This window comes from Zingiber officinale, chromosome 4A (assembly GCF_018446385.1).
Source record: "Zingiber officinale cultivar Zhangliang chromosome 4A, Zo_v1.1, whole genome shotgun sequence".
Lineage (NCBI taxonomy): Eukaryota > Viridiplantae > Streptophyta > Magnoliopsida > Zingiberales > Zingiberaceae > Zingiber > Zingiber officinale.
This window is the reverse complement of record NC_055992.1, coordinates 19,031,156-19,048,104: the sequence shown is the minus strand read 5'-3', so window position 1 is coordinate 19,048,104 and position 16,949 is coordinate 19,031,156. Positions and strand designations below refer to the sequence as shown.

General features: G+C 37.6%; 1 protein-coding gene across 2 annotated transcripts; it reads right to left on the bottom strand.

Annotated features, from left to right (window-relative positions):
• Positions 1–1,806: 1,806 nt before the first annotated feature.
• Positions 1,807–14,940, bottom strand: LOC121969661 (ABC transporter C family MRP4-like). 2 transcript variants are annotated; one of them, XM_042519867.1, is made up of 12 exons: positions 14,587–14,940; positions 12,269–14,470; positions 11,866–12,186; positions 11,700–11,786; positions 7,941–8,624; positions 7,691–7,855; positions 6,841–7,135; positions 6,430–6,644; positions 3,311–3,616; positions 3,171–3,234; positions 2,446–2,685; positions 1,807–2,210 (listed from the first exon to the last, which is right to left on the bottom strand). In XM_042519867.1, the coding sequence occupies exons 2-12, from the start codon at positions 14,309–14,311 to the stop codon at positions 2,098–2,100; spliced, it is 4,533 nt and encodes a 1,510-aa protein (XP_042375801.1). In that variant the 5' UTR covers positions 14,312–14,470; positions 14,587–14,940; the 3' UTR covers positions 1,807–2,097. The 2 variants fall into 2 exon arrangements, with proteins under 2 accessions (XP_042375801.1, XP_042375802.1); XM_042519868.1 differs by having other exon boundaries at positions 12,269–14,521; positions 14,620–14,940.
• Positions 14,941–16,949: the final 2,009 nt, after the last annotated feature.

Sequence of the window (16,949 nt, the reverse complement as noted above, 5' to 3'; positions counted from 1 at the left end):
TTTCAAAGCAAAGATTTGTGTAAAGTTGTTACTTCATTTGTATTTGTATATTTATTTTATTCTTGTGTTGTTTTGTAAGAAATAGTTTGTAAGAGACTTCTATGCCTTCGGAAGATATCCTAGAAGAAGAATATTTAATGGTGGTATATCGCTATGATTAAGCGTTGAATTAGTCACCTTAAGAGGCCGATACCAAGTAAAAATCAATATGTTGTGCATGTGTGTCAAATTTGATTCAAGTATTTCACTACGCATTCAAACAATGAGCCCACAATCAAGACAAAGTGATAGAAGCTATTCACTCTCCCTAGCTCACAAGGTCCTAATAAAAACATCTAAATTAAATTATTATAGAGCATTTAGTAAGTGAATAAGTTAGAAAATTTGTTCTCTAATATAAAAATTCCTATGAGCCAATCAATCCATGAGACAATGATACAAGGTGCCTGCATGGTTTAAAATTTTAAATTGTATTGAAGTTTTGATTTATCATTGAACCAATACAAATTCGATATCATATAATATCGTGCATATACATTTTGATATTTTTAAATATAAATTTTAATTAAAAATATTATTATAATATTTGTTTACTATAAATATTTATTATTTGATTAAATTAATATTTTAAAATTTAGGATTGAGTAAAAATTAATTTTGGACTAATTAAAGTCTAGATATAATGATTAGGGTTCAATAAGTTTAATTTAAATTTAATTTAATTAATTTTAATCAGGAAGTAATTTAAGAAGAGGAATATTTTTTTTTTAAAAAAAATCATATATATGTAAGGATAAAAAAAAGAAAAATAGAAAAAAAGGAGAAAAAATAAAAGGAAAAGAATTAGTCATTAAAAAATTGAAAATTTAACCTTTTAAAAAAATATTAATTAAAAAATAAAATTGAAAAAAAAACATAGTTAAAGAAAAAAAATAAAACATTAATGGTTAAAACAATTAAAAAACACAGTTAAAGAAAAAAAAAAATCTCGTGTGGCCGCCGCGATCTAGCACGAGGCGTCTGCAGCGGCTGTTTGAGGCACGCTGGCGTGCTGTCGTGCCGGTCGACAGGCATAGCGAGATGTTTCACACGTGCCATCCACTCCGGCACAAGATTTTAATCCATATTGTCTGCATATATTTTTCTAATAATGCCCAGCATCCAGCATCGATGGTAGATCTAAAACAATGAGATTTAGAAGGCATACTTGCTAATTGAACGTTGGAGCATTTCAAAACAAGAATATGTCACAATTTAACCTTGACATTGAGAGTTGTTTATTTGTTGAGATGAGGTGATTTTATTTGTATGTTAAGGAGTTCTTGGCGATCAAATACGTTCATCCAACGCTCCTGTCAACCCGTCCCAGGGCCAATACGGAAGAGGTAAATCATGAACGACTACTAACCTTTGGAATAGTGACCGAGATTCGAACCCCAGACCTCATTGATGACAATACCTCATGTGCTAGCCACTAGACCCATCCGAAGGGACTACTTACATCCTAAACATGGAGAAACATGGAGGAGATAGATATTCGCTATCCCACACCATTAAAAAATGTAAATCAAAAAATCAAAACTAGCATATGAGAAGGTTTCTCGATCTTTATTTGAATTCTACCTTTGCTCAATTTCTATTCACTTTTCCTTGACGAAAGGATAAGTGGCCTTAACCAGAGTTACATTATTGTAATCTTTCAATTATGGCTAGTTCATTCTCATTTCCTTGCTATCCATTTCAACCTACTAAAAATGGCGACGCTGGAAAATATTCCAAGTTTAACAGCACAGATCCTTGTGTGAATTAAATGAATATCTGAAGCAATCTCAAAATTGCCATATTGGTCTAGAAAACAGCGGTTGAGCTTTTGAGCTCAATTATTTTTGCATCAACATAGAACCAATGCATATTTTACAACATTTTATGCATAGGATGTGTTTCCGAACCATGGATGGCTTCTAGCACTTCTGTCAAGTTGTGTCCAGGAGCTGTCTTCCACGTTCATCTCCAGTGATCCACTCTACTGATGCAGTGGAACAACAGCATCATCCTTTAAATGCTTATCCAGCCTTGATTGTTCTATTGCTTGCACTCTCAAGCATCAGACATACTGCTCGATCGGGTAGAGTACTCAGAAACTAACCTAAGAAACATTGATGACTTATCTTCCAACAGCCGCTGTGGACTATCAAATTCAGCTACTCTACCTGTGAAAAGAATTGAAATTGATTCAGCAACATGATACAATACTAGGAAATATATGTAAAAACAATTACGAAACAAGCGACCGAGTTCTAAACTTGTAGGCAGGAGTATTGATTACATGTGAGAAGATTAAGAGAATGAAAGAGATAATGGACCTGTCTTTTAACATCTTGCAATTTAACTTGTACAGAACAAAAGAGAAGACTTGACTAATCGCAGCTTCCATAAACAACTTACCATCACTGAGTACTAAAACCAGATCACTATCAATAACAGTAGGTATACGGTGTGCAATGGTGCATACAGTACAATTCTTGAATTCCCTTCGTATGATCTTTTGGATAAGATTATCTGTTGCAGTATCAACTGATGCTGTTGCCTCATCAAGCACCAATATTCGAGCCTGCTTGAGTAATGCTCTGCCTAGCGAAACAAGTTGACGCTGTCCGACACTCCAGTTGTCTCCATTCTCCAAAACTGAAGAGATCAGAATGACAACAATTAAACAAGTACACGGAGCAATGCTATGCGCTTATTGAACATGAAGCTATAAAAAGAAACTAATTAACTAGGTGTAAATGCACCCCCTTTCATAAACTCTGACTGGCACATCATATTGAAAACAGTTTATACCACAACTACAAAAGACACCTTTGCACAAGATAACTGAAATGTAGGGGGCCATATATGAAAACAAAGACAAGATGGTAGATGGATGATAACCTCTACATCTATTGAGGTCTATTATCAAATCTACATGCACATGTTCTATGATACACTATGCAGTAAAAGGCACTGACGTATTAGAACTTTAATCAAATTAATTTGCAATTGAAAACACTTATTCAATGTTTTCGTCTTTAGCTGAGATGACAAGCCAGAATGTCTTTTTGCAACTATAGAAACTATTTCCAGATTGTGGACAGAGCTGAATCCTTCTACAACATGAACATGAAACATACCTGGAGCATCAAGTTTTTGTGGCTTTTGACTGATCACCTCTCCAAGCTGACATTTGCCAAGGGCCTGGGGGAAATACTTTCAGTAAACATGAGAAGTAGGCCATCCACAAAGAGTCACATGAATCTAGCTTAGTATTTACCTGCCAGATTTCTTGATCAGAATGCTCTTCAAGAGGATCAAGATTAAGCCTGATTGTACCCTCAAACAAAGTAGGATCTTGGGGAATGATGCTAAGTCGAGATCGAAGATCATGTAGGCCAATAGTGGAAATATCAATGCTATCGATGATGATTTTCCCTTCTGCAGGTTCAATTAAACGAAACAGTGTCTGTATAAGAGTAGATTTACCGCTTCCAGTTCGCCCAACAATTCCAATCTTGTTCCCACCAGGAAAAAGGCAGTTTATACCATGAAGGACTAAAGGTAGTGTATCTTTATAACGGGCCTATTTTTGTTTCAAAAAATAGCAAATCAGTTCTTGTTGTATATGTTAATGCAGAACAATAATTGAACATGTGAAGAAAGACTTTGTAAAGCACTCCAATTTTTTCTCCTAAGAATATCAAGGCCTACAGAAAATGTTGAACAATGTAACAATAGTTAAACCATCTTTTGATCTTCTTATGAACATCCCATCTTTGTCTTGTCTCCCAATATAGCTTTCAAATAATTCAATCAGGGCCAGTACTCAGCTCTCAATTCTCATATATTCTACACGAAGCATGAAAAAATGTCATGTCAAGACCTATAGAGTCCTGCTTTATTATTACCAGTGCTTTAAGCATGAAAGTTTGTTGCATGGCTAAATTTTTTCCCTCCACTGGCCCACCGGATGATAACAATTTGAGACACGAGAAAAGAAGCTTGGTCTTCTTCACACGTAATTTAAATTTTGAATTTTAATGACCTATTAAGTTGAACAAAACCAACTTGTTAGGTATCAAATTTTTTCGTACTTAATTTTTTGCATTTAATATATTTTTTTTCAAATTTATAAATGACGATTTAACTTGAACCAAAAATTCCATTATACAAAATAATGGAATTTGATCTTGGATGTCGAATCGAAGTTAGGTTGAATGTGGATGAAACCCATCAAGCAAGAGTTGATTAGGTCACATGGGTTCAAAGGATGATTAATTTGGTGTAATTTGGCTAGACTAAACCAAATTTTATACTTGGGATAGTCCAATATAATTGCATTGCATTAGGTTGAGTTGATGGAATTTTTTTAGCAGTAGGGCATTAAATACATTTTCTCCCTTCTCTTTCCACACACTCTCACCTGGCACTCGACTGACCACTCTCTCTCCTAATCACTTTTTCTCCCTCTTCGTATGTTGCCACTGTTCGTATTGCCTTTCTCATGCATGGGCACTGTCAACTCCAACCAGTCGTCACGAACCACCTCACCTTTAGCAGGTCTCTCTTTCTTTCTCTCATTCTCTTGTTTCCCCCTCTCCTTACTTCTATATGCATAAACAATAGTGCCCCCGCTTTAAGTACAAACGAGCAATCATCACTGCCGCTCTTTTCTCCTTTCCTTCCTTTTTGTATCCTGTCAGAAAACCCCCACCTATGCGCCCATTCACAACCCTCATACACTGCCACCATTGACCCTAGGACAAGCCTAAGCCATTGGTCAGTACCTCACCTTTTCCCCTCTTTCTTTCTTCTTTCTTGAGTCCTTGGGCCAAGGTGCCCTTAGGTTAAGCTGCCCTTGTTGTTTATTGCCTTGCATCCAAGGCATTACCACTGCCAGGCCTCACCTTGTACATCAATTTCAATCAATTTGAAGCCAAGCAATTTCCTTGATACTATTAGGAATGATCACCTAGTTTGGATTGATAATTACTTATTATTTAAGCTAGATTGACTTAGGTGTCTTAATTATTATTCAAACACTTATCCTATTCCACCAAGAAAAAAATTGTGGGGTAAAAGCTAAAAGCTTGGCCCTATTATATTTCTATTTTAGGTTGGTTATATCATTTATATTGGTGAATTTAAACTAGAATGAAAATTAATATTTTTTGTTACTAGTGGGAGTTTCTCTAGCTTGAGTCATATTGGAGTAGTCGGATCAAGATCAAATCCATCACACTTTGGTTCTAACTAATTCTTATATTTTGTGTTATTGTCATATTTAGTTTATCTTAAGCTTTTCAAAATAATTAGTAAAATGTCAACTCAAGATAGTATGTGGTATAAAGACTTCAAAAGAAATAATAATTATTATAAATGGAAAAAATAAATATAAAAGAGAAAAAAACTATAAGCCTACTTTTACTAGAGATATGGTAGCAATACGTTGCTCTAGTTATTATTTATTTGTGTGATGGTGCTATATAATTGTGATCACTGGTGAAAATTTTAGCTCATATATCAGATGACATCATCTATTCTTTGAGAGCCTAATTCTAATGATTCACTTCTTATTACATTTATTGGTCATCATTAAATGGTGCTGATTAAAAGAGATTTAATTTATGTTAAAAGAAAATAAAAATTAAATGTAACTACTTGGGGTAATACCTGGCAATAATAAAACGTGATAAATAAGTATAATGCATGACACAGTTGCCCATCTGTGACACAGTTGCCCATCTAAAAAAATCCCAAGTGCATAATCCAAATTTCTGATATTAAACTATTCCACAAATACAAATTCAAAATGTATCAATATCACACAATCCGTTGATTAGTTATATGCTACCTCTAAACTAATTAATAGATTAAGGGATGCAATCAATATCCTCAAAAGCAAAAGTTCAGAGTCCTCACATATTCCAGTTTTCATACGGAAAGTATATAAAAGTCCTTTAATACTATATCAGGTGTGCCGTGGTTGTGCCTTGGACCTTCTAAAAAAGGTTTAGGTTTTGGTACTAACACACTTTCATTAGCATTTATATTGCCAAACAAGCTATATACACTTCAGGGCAAAACTTTTTCTTGAGTACATATACATGATTAGCAATAACAGTACAGTGTACTAGGTTAACTCTATGATATTTTAATTCTTTTTTTTTCTTGGATCATAACAACAAAATATTAGCCGACCTCACCTAATGGGATAAGGCTTTGGTTATTGTTGTTGTATCACAAAAAAATATGCAGTTCCTTGAGTTGCTATTATGTAACATTTCTCCTGAACAGTTAGCAGCAAACTTATTTTTTGATATCTTTTGTTTTGATTCTTAGCAAGGCATAGTGAATGATGACTCTTATTATTAAAAATAAAATTTGGAGGCACACCTTGAGATTGATCAATTCAATATTCCCAGTCTCTGGCCATGTAGTCGGAGGGCGACAATTCTCAACAATGGGTGGTGCTTCGCTTGGAATTTGGCAATACTGATTTATGCGCTCAATGGAAATAATTTTGTTCTCAAGCTTACAAAAGCTCAGTATCCACCGTGATAAACGAGCATTCAGATTTAAGCCATATGTTACAGCCAGACCTGCCATACCTACAATATAAAATAAATTCCATGTAAACATCACTTTTCCTTCAAATTCATGTAATAAGAAAAAGGTCATGCTTCCTTTAATATCTTTCCCTTTATGCAAAACAATTCAAATAAAATAAAATAACAAGATCACAATATATTCAAGCCCTAGAAATAATTTATGAATCAGAATTTTGAAGGCCATTAGAAGCCATACTGGGATCAATGGATCCATGTGGGAAGCTAACAAGCAGAGCCATGCAGAAAGCAAATACAAAAGTTGAGAGTAGTTCCATCCTCAAACACAGCCATTCAATTGCTGCAATACTACAGAAGAATGGACGGGCAAAGCAATCGAGCAAGTATTGGTTCCTCTTCATAAAACGCTTTTCTTGGTTGAAACCTCTAATAGTAGCAGCCCCAGCAATAGACTCTCCAAAGAGATGGATGACAGGGGATTTTTGAATGCTAACAATCCGAACCAGCTCCCTTGACGAAGCCATGTAATATTTCTGCAAATCAAGCAAGAGTTCAAAGATAAAACATTTTGACAGGAGTTCAAATAATCAAGGAAAGATGCTGCTGCTATATCATTGTTCAGCATATCAGACAAATAGCTAATAAATGTAGTAGAATAAATTTGGAAGAAAACTAACATACCTAATTAACTTTTGTCTATTTTGCAAAAATAGGCACTTCAAGAGAAAGACGTTCTCAAAAGCATTTGGCATCAAGTAACAAACATGATTACAACATTACCAAAAAATTCCTATGCAATTTGTCGAGGTCTGAAAGTAGTAAAATCAGGAACACACCATAATTTCTCCTAGACAGATCTTAATTTTCCAAAGCAAAAGAAAACAAAAAAACAAAAGTGATAAACTGATTATAATTTGATTGCTGAAATTATTGATGGTTACTACCATCCTGCAATGAAGTACATTGCCAAAGAATACACTTGTAACCCTCTAATTATCTATCTGGAAGACATGATCTGACATGGGCATAAACTTGGAGATAATATTTGCCAAATACAGTGTTCATAATATCCCACAGAATTCAAGTACCTGCATCCATAAGCAAGCTAGTGCCATGGGGAAAAACAGAAGCAGAACTTGCCATGTAACTTTGCTCATAACACCAACTATACCAAGAAGCTGTATTGTGGTTGCAGCAAAACCACCCAGTCTAAATGGTATATCAAGATCTACAACACTTTGATCCACGGAGACCTGATCATTTCGAAACAGAAGTGACAGATCAGCAGCCTAATAAACTGGTTTAGCACTGCTAAAAATTATAAATATGGTTACTTACTCGATTCAGTATCCTTCCAGCTGGAGTTGTATCAAAAAAAGACATTGGGGCACGAAAGATAGTTCTGAGCATCCTTACAAACAATTTTTGAGCAGCTTCTAGACCAAATGTAGCTACAAAAACAGCTCTAATAAAAACAAACAGAGAACTTCCAAAAGCAAGGCTCATGTAAACAACTAAAAGAACCATGCTATTTGTCTTTGGTCTGTCGCCTCTGGTTTGAGGATTGGCCCATGCCATCCACCAATTGCCTGCTATTTGTAGCACCTGAAACATAGTCTGAGCAAGGATAATTAATGGAATTAATGCTCCCTTGTATGCTGCAGTCATATATGACAGGTAAACTTTCAAACTAACTCTTCCTCTCTCTCGCTCCTCTTCTTGAGCCTGCTGTTTTTTTCTCGTTCGTTTTACTTTCTTTTTCTCTTTTATCAATTTTTTCTCTGATGGTGTTCCATCTTCTGGTGTTTCACTTTTCATTTTATCAATGCTGCTAGGACTCATTGTTAACCTTTTGCCAGAGATGGAAGAAATTCCAGTATGAATGGTTCCATTAGAATCTTCCAAAATGTCCATTGTCTCAATTGCTTCATGATGAGCTGAAACTAGTTCATTGAAGTCAGTACCAGCCAGCAAAAGATCCTCATATTTTCCAGCCTGTATAATTTGACCATCTTTCAGGACCTACAGCAATTAGATAAATAAGCAAAGAACAGTAAGTCCATAGTAACTGAGATAGGGATCAATATATCTACCGCCTAGACAATCTGCATAAGCAGTAACATGAATTAAGTCAATCCATCAGTTTTCAAGAAGGTAAATCGTGTAAGCTCCATACAAGATATAAGTTACCAAAATGTACAATATCAAAATTAGAATACAATATGTATTCTGATTATAAAAAAACAGAATAGATAATAAAACATCATCATTACTAGTCATCATGTTAAATATTAACTATTAATCACAGGAATAACTAGTAACAATAACAACAACCAAGCTTTATCCCACTAGGTGGAGTCGGCCATATGGATCCTTCTACGTCATTGGGCTCTATCCCCTACTATATCATCTATATTTAAATAAATTTTATATTGTTTTATCGTTCTAACCAAGTCTTTTTTGTCTTCCTCTTCCTCATTTGATGTGTGTATTTGTCTTCGTTTCACATCACTTAACTGGGACATTTATTGATCGTCTACGTGCATGTTTGTACCATCTTGGATGTATCTCTCGGAATTTTTCCTCAATTGATGAACCTCCGATTTACTCTCTAATGCTTTCATTTCTTATTCTGTCTATCCTCGTATGTCCACACATCCACAATTACCTAAGGAGTTGATGATGTTTTTAACTTGACCAAACACGGTCCTAAAATGAACACTGACCTCTCAAGGCTGTATCTTCAGATTTAGTGGCCCTAGTAAGGTTCAATAAGTTCCTTGCCTATCAATGTTATGCTACATTAATTGCTTTTCACCGTGGCATCGCTAGAAAAATAAAATAAAATATTTTGAAAAGGTCTTAGGGACTGAGAAATAGAAAACCCAAATTCAATGGAGGAAGAAGCTAGTTGTGCTTATATTTGGACATAAAAAATGTAAGGTGTTTTACTTATTTTGGACTGCTCACTAGCCCGTTGACTCCGTCACAAGTACTCGCTTTAAACAATATTTCAAATGCGATCTAGCAAGGACAAGTTTACAAATTATCACACATTGGCAACCGTATCCATGGTGAGAATACACGAGCAACCTCTCTTTCAGAGAGTAAAGAGAGAAACCCACAGGTCTCATGCTCAACCTCACTTTGAAATGCCCAGCTAACTAAAGTTGTATATTATACTGCATATGCTAGTAGCCTTTTCAAGATGATTTATACTTTCTATTTATGCTTATATTACTTGTTGCTTGATTACTTGCTTTCTCTATTACATATGACATTATTGCCTTTAGGTTTAGTAGAGGTGAGTACTCGTACTGTCCAGCTGATAAAATAAATGTCGCTCTGTCGAATGCACTACCGCTAGATCATCTAGAGATTTACTCATTGTGTCATGGAAATTTATCATTTTCTTTATTTCAGTTTACAATACTTGTGTTCTCAGCAGTTAGTTCATTTGGTTTATCCTTGTCTTTAAAATTTTTATAGCATACTTCTAAACATTTCAAGTTCTATCATAAACTATTTAAGTTTCAGTTACTTATCTATGCTTATTAATCTCACTGTTATGGTTATACTGGCATTTGGGTTAGGTAAAGTCAAGTACATGCACTTTCTATTTATTAATTTATTCTTTTTCTATTTATGTTTATATTATTTGTTATATAACCAACGTCCAACACAATTGATGTCAATGTATCTGTCATGGATACAAGTGGATCTCATCCCATTCGTGAAAAATCAGCCACTGCAGTTGTGTCCTATGATGTCTTGAGTGATAAGTGCAAGAGATACAAGATGTATTAGTTAGACAATATGTCTAGATCAGTATATAGATGCTACTTGACATTTCTTATTTATGGGTTAATATCTAGCACATGAGATTGATGTAACTGTCGCGGTTACAAGAGGATCTCATCCCATTCATAGAAAATGAGCTACTTAGGTTGAGATGCATGGTGTCTTGAGCAATACATGCAGGATGTATTGTTCAAATAATATGTTAAGATTAATATTTGAACACTACTTGATATTTCTTATTCATGCCACTCTGTAGGCGTTCAATGCAAGTGATACAGAGCCTCATATGTGAATGAAACAAAATTCAAAGAACCAATTCTAATATAAGAGAAGCAAATATAATATAAAAATTAGCACAAAATTGCAAGAAAAAATCAGTCTAGAAATGAATCCTTTAGTCTTTAATTATCACAAGTTACATACATAACTCACATGCCAGTGAGGTTAGAGAAACTTTGTCCGTGGACATGAAAATAATTTCATATTTCAAAATTTTAAATACAATACCTTCAAAGTTGTAATATTATAATTGATAAAATTTTGTATAACATCAACATAATCTTACATTTTCAAAGTTGAAATCCTAACCCTTTCAAACACTCTATTTGAATTGCATTTAATTCTTTAACTATCCTAAGTATGAATACACATAATATACATGTGCTATCAAGAGAAATTTTGTGGTAATCTCACATTTTGAATTTCACAGAATATTCCATTACAAGTCCAAGATCTTCAAATATTTGCTTAGAATAATATTCCTAAATATGAAGAGGATACAAAATAATCTACAAAACGAAAGTAAACATATGTTTATCAGACAATTACAAATTAAATTAATTTAGTGTTGACTTTCATTTTAATCTTTAAACAACTTTAACAAGATTGGTTTTACCACATTTGAGATCCAAAAGTTCATAGCAGGTGAAATTGTAAAAACTTATGCAACTTTAGTAGGGTACACAAGAACATTAAATTATGAAAGTTCAATTCTGTAGACTTATTAAAGCAGATCATAAAGAGAGACATTTTTAATGAGCTTATAAAAGGTAAATTCATAACAAAGCATAGGCCAACACAGTCAGACTAGTGCCAAGATGTATTGTGTCAATTTATGTTGGCTCTGGTATCAACTCCATTGCAGGCTGGTATCAACGCCATTACTGAAACTGATATTTAAAATCTTGTGTTTATATAAGCTAAATGCACATGATTGTGAGAGAAGTGCTTAAAATATTCTTTCTAACAGATTGAATAATATGAAAAAATAAAGAGGGATATTTAATCTTGTGGTACCAATATTTTGTCAGCAGCTGGAAGAAATTCAACTTGATGAGTGACATAAATTACAGTCTTGCTAGCTAGTGCTGTCAGTATATATTCCTGCAGAACAAGAGTTGCGCAGTTGTGTGAGCCAGAATGCAGGATGGGAGAAAAATGAGGAAGAGTTTTGCATCCTCACCTTAAAAAGTTCACTTCCTGTTTGAGCATCAAGAGCACTGAAAGGATCATCAAGTAAATAAAAATCTGCATCTTGATAAAGTGCTCTAGCGAGCTGCACCCTTTGTTTTTGTCCACCACTCAGGTTAATACCTCTATCACCAATTATTGTTTGGTCTCCATGTGATAACAATTCCAAATCCTTTTTCAAGCAACAAGCATGAATAACACTTTTGTATCTCGGCTTATCCATTGGACTACCAAACAGAATGTTCTCTTCTATATTCCCAGATTGTATCCAAGCTGACTGAGGTACATAAGCTGCAGATCCACTTATCCTAACCTGGAAAAGTGACAATAGTTAGACTCTGAGAACATAGGAAACATTTACACAATAGATAACCAACTCTGTGTGTACTACTTACTTCACCAGAAGTTTTTGGGATCTCACCCAGTATGCAAGAAAGAAAACTAGACTTGCCAGAACCAACAACACCACAGACTGCAATACGCATGCCCTTTTCAACTTGCAGTTGAATACCAAAGAGTGTAGGTGTTGCAAAGGAGGGATCCCAAGAAAATTCTCCATCTTTAATTTCAACAACATTATTTGTAAAGCACCGAGGAACCACTATAGTAGCATCATCTCGTAACTCTTCTTCTTGTAGGAAACCAGATATTCGGTCTAGCGAAACCTTTGTTTGAGCAATCATGGATACCAAATCTGGAAAATTCCTAAGTGGCTCTTGAAGAATCCTAAAAGTGGCTAAAGCTGAAAGCACACCCCCAGCTGTTAGCTGGCCGCCCAACAAAATAGAAGTGGCAAAAGTTATGACTGAGACAAATATAGGGGATCCCCAGAAAATGAAGGTTACAACAGACTGTGTATATAAGGCTTTCTTGAGCCACTTGAACTCAACATTCCTCATGTCCTCTAATTTCAAGCGGTATTTGTCTTCCCACGCCTGCAACTTCAGGATTCTCATGTTCCTTAAACATTCAGTGGTCTTCCTCATTCTTTCATCCTTAGCAGTCATTAAATGATCTTGATACTCTTCTTGAACCTTCGCAAGAGGGATAGTAACAAGGATGGAGATAATGGTCGCTACCAGTGTTGCAACTGTCGCAATACCTACATTCTTATACAAGATTGCTAAAGCAAGAATGATTTGTAGTGGAAGCATCCATATGTCATGCAAATACCAAGAATAATCACCCACCCTTTGTACATCAACTGCCATGTAGTTTACAATTTCACCACTTGTATGGCTCTGTCGAGATGTACTGGATAACCTGAGCCCTTTTCTGTACACCATAGCTGTCAAGCCAGATCTAACATGCATGCCCAATATGTCTACTCCCAAGTACCACTGTCGACTAGTAAGAGTTTCAATCAACTTAGCAGAAAAAAATATTGAGGCTAAAATGTAACCCTCATGAGGGAATGTTATCTTGCCACTCAGGTAATCAACAAAATAACTTATCAGATAGGGACCTACATAAGAAACTGCTGTGTTCAACCCAGCAAAGACAGCATTCAAAGCAGCTTCTTTCCAAAAGGAACGGAAAATAGCCACTGCTAATGATGGTTGATTCTCAGGATTCTCAGCTTTCAACCTTTCCCAATTTGAATTCAGTATCTTGTAACAAGTCTTTGAACGATCTTTTGGGTCTAGCAAAGGTATGTCCCGCAGTTCCAATGGCCTTTTCACACCCAATGATAAGAGTGGATCAAGCCAGGACAGAGTTGCAAGGCTGAAAAGGCTTGCATCACTGTAAGGAGTGACTTTAAGACAACCAGCTTCTTCTTCCCCAGCAATCAATGGTTCTCTGAGGTCTTGATGATCCCTATAAAGTTCAATGGATGTGCCACCCAAAACTGAGGCAACAAAAAGAAAAGCAAGGACAGGAAACGCTGCATAATTTGAAAGTGTGTGTGAATTTAGGCTAACCAACTTGGAAACTAATCCCTTGCTATCAATGTAACCAATGTAAAGGCAAAAAATGAATGATATAAACCACCATAGCCTAATCAATAATGGAAATTTAGGCAATGCCTTAAATTTACAATGGAGTACCAATAAGCACAAGACAAGCCATCCCAATGCTTCCACAGACGGCAGGTAAAGAATATTGTAGTTTCTGGATTCTGCCTCTCTTGTAACCGACCTTACAATCTCGTATACTAATACCACCACTTGGAGGAAGAAAACATAGAAGCAACAGAAAACTGTAATCTTGAACCAATAACCAACTCTTACAAATCGATCACCGCCAGTACTGCGGAGAGCAGTTAGAGGGTATCGTTCATCATCCTTGATAGAAGGAACCCGGCCGGCGGCACAGGCAATAATTCGCCGCATTGAAGCAAAGAAAAAGAAGCAGAGGGCAAGCGATGCATAGGCCACCGTCGCAATCTGCTCGTGTAAAGGGAGGTCACCGAACGAGCTGAGGGAAAAGGAACCCATAGCCCGGACAAAGTTTGGATTTCGATGAGCGATCTCGAATGTTTGGCGTAGAGGCGAAGAATTCAGCTACGGGCATTTCACCATCAAGGATGCGGAGAGATTAAATGCGAGGAGGAAAACTAAGACACGGCAACGGGGGGGTTGCAGAGGGAGCGATGTCTGTTCCACAACAGCAGAAGACACATTGCAGATGAGAACAAAACGCCCTCCCTGATCATATACCAAAGAAAAACAAAATAAAATTTTGCACAAGGCGACGAGAGAACTTCACAGACCTAACCCGTGTGTGGGGCTCTCTCTATTCCCACCTCTTCCTCCTCCTCTCTTCTTTCTCTTTCTCCTCCTCCTTCGATGGTTCCAAAGCCGCGATTTTGCGCGACGCCAGTGGTCGATAGAGGCGGCGCGAGTCGGAGCAGGTGAATGAGGTGCCTTCAGGTGCTCCACGATCCAAACCCTCTTCTTTCCTTCGCCTCCGTTCCCTTCCCTGTGCTGCAATCTCGCCCTACGTCAAGTTGGAGCGATGCCGTGATCAGAAACAGGAGGGAGGAAGTTATAGGCGACATTGGCTTGTGGATGATCCACTGCGATAGATGGTGGGATTTGGCCAGTTTGATGTGGCAATCAAGACACATGTGCATCATTGCCGGGATATGCATTTATTAATTAATCCCCCTCAGTGCATGAATTTTTACAATATCTTTATCGTCTCATGTCAAATAATAGAAAATTTAATTTACCAAAATCTAGCACATTTCTCTCCTTTTTTTTAAAATAAAATTATCCCTATATTTAATTTACCAAATCACTCACTTCTCTTCTTTTTTTTTTAATATTCAAGTTGACACCTGAATTCCAAAGCATTGCATTTAATATTGATCCTGTCTGAGAGCGAATAGATGGACGTTGGATAGACGACGCTCATATTAACTGGATATCGATCGAAGATGACGTGAACCTTCGACGAGCTGAGCCTTCAACCACAAGTCATTAGTGCCGAACCAGGGAGGGGTTCTCCGGCGATAGCCCTCCGACGCTTAAGTCAATCACCGGCAGTAGGAGAATGAAGAATGAACTAGAGAAGAAAGGAGCAGCGTAACTATAGCTACAGTGATCAAAAACATACCTCCGATGAAGCTTTGGGGCTTCTTATATAGAGCTCCATTGTTCGACCGAACGGGATGGTCGCTCGGCCTTCGTGCCTCCCTGGTTGAGCTTCATGAGAGTCAGAAACTCGGTGTCTGACCGAGCTGTCGAAGTGTTGGACCGGTTACCCTATCTATTGACCGGGAAGGTAGTTCGTCCGATCGGACGACCGCCTAATGTTGACCACTTTGACCACCTGCCGGACGACCCCTACCTTACCACTGGATCACGTGCCTCCCCCTCAAGTCTAGTCGAAGGAGGCTGCAAGTCCGACTGATTGGACAAGTAGTCTGATGACTAATTGGCTGATCAGCCAATGAGCCGGTTGGATCCCGATCGACCCGTGTAAGACTGGTCTTTCTCGGCCGATTGGCGCTTTGAGCCTTTGCACTTGGATTTTTTCCTCATTGTCCCCAGAGGGGTGCGAGGCAGTCGGTCAATGCTGACGCTATCCAAATCTCCTCGGAATACGCACAAATCACCTCCATTAAGGCCCAGCACGCGCCCACGCCTATTAAATGCTGCCCTGTGGGAGAACACCATGTGTCGCCGATGCAGGCGCCGCACGCCCGAGGTGACAGCTGCTGATGTGACGTTTGGCTGTTCGAATTCAACAATCGGATGTGTGCTCCGAGTCCCGTGCCCTATATCGGATGACTCCAGTCGGCCGCGCCCATCTTTATAAAGCCTTAGCGTCACCATTTCTTCCTCTGCGTTCTCTTTCTGCTCTTCGACAGTTTGCTCCGATGATATTGCTTGCTTCTAGCGTTCCGGCGACTTTCGGCTTCCTCCTTCAGTGGCCTTTCTCTTTGTAAGCCTTTAGACCTTTCCCAATCTCTCTATTTGTGCGTAGTTTCCATAGCTTTCCTATTTCCCATGTCCGCCTGGTTTTATCGATCATCTTCTCCGTCGAACCTTCTGCCTTTTCATTTCCCGGCAATGGTGAGCTCCTTGCAGCCGTCCGACCCCGCTCCCGGTCTCTGGTACACTACCATGGAGACTCAGTTCGATGCGGGCGACGTCACGAGTCTCATAAATGTTTACGTCATCCCCTCTGACTACGAAATAATTTTAGTCTCCCCGTCCAATCAGCCCAATGACCAGCCGATCGGCATAGTTTGTTTCTTTCAAGATCAATTCGTGGCTGGTCTTCGGTTTCCCATCTACCCCTTCATAACCGAGGTCTGCAACTACTTTCGTGTCCCGCTCGCCCAACTCGTCCCTAACTCCTTCCGGCTGTTGTTCGGCGTGGTAGTGTTGTTCTGAGTGCACAACATTCCACTGACCCCTCAGGTCTTCCATTACTTTTATTACCCCAAATAGTCTGAGTTGGGCACTTACCTGTTCCAATCTCGCATCGATCTGGTCTTCTTCGACAAGATGCCCTCTTCCAACAAACACCGAAAATAATACTTTTTCTATTTGAGACTGCCCGAGCGGCCCTACTTCCGGACCAAGTGGCAGGTCGGGCTCCCTACTCAACCTGATCTGAAGA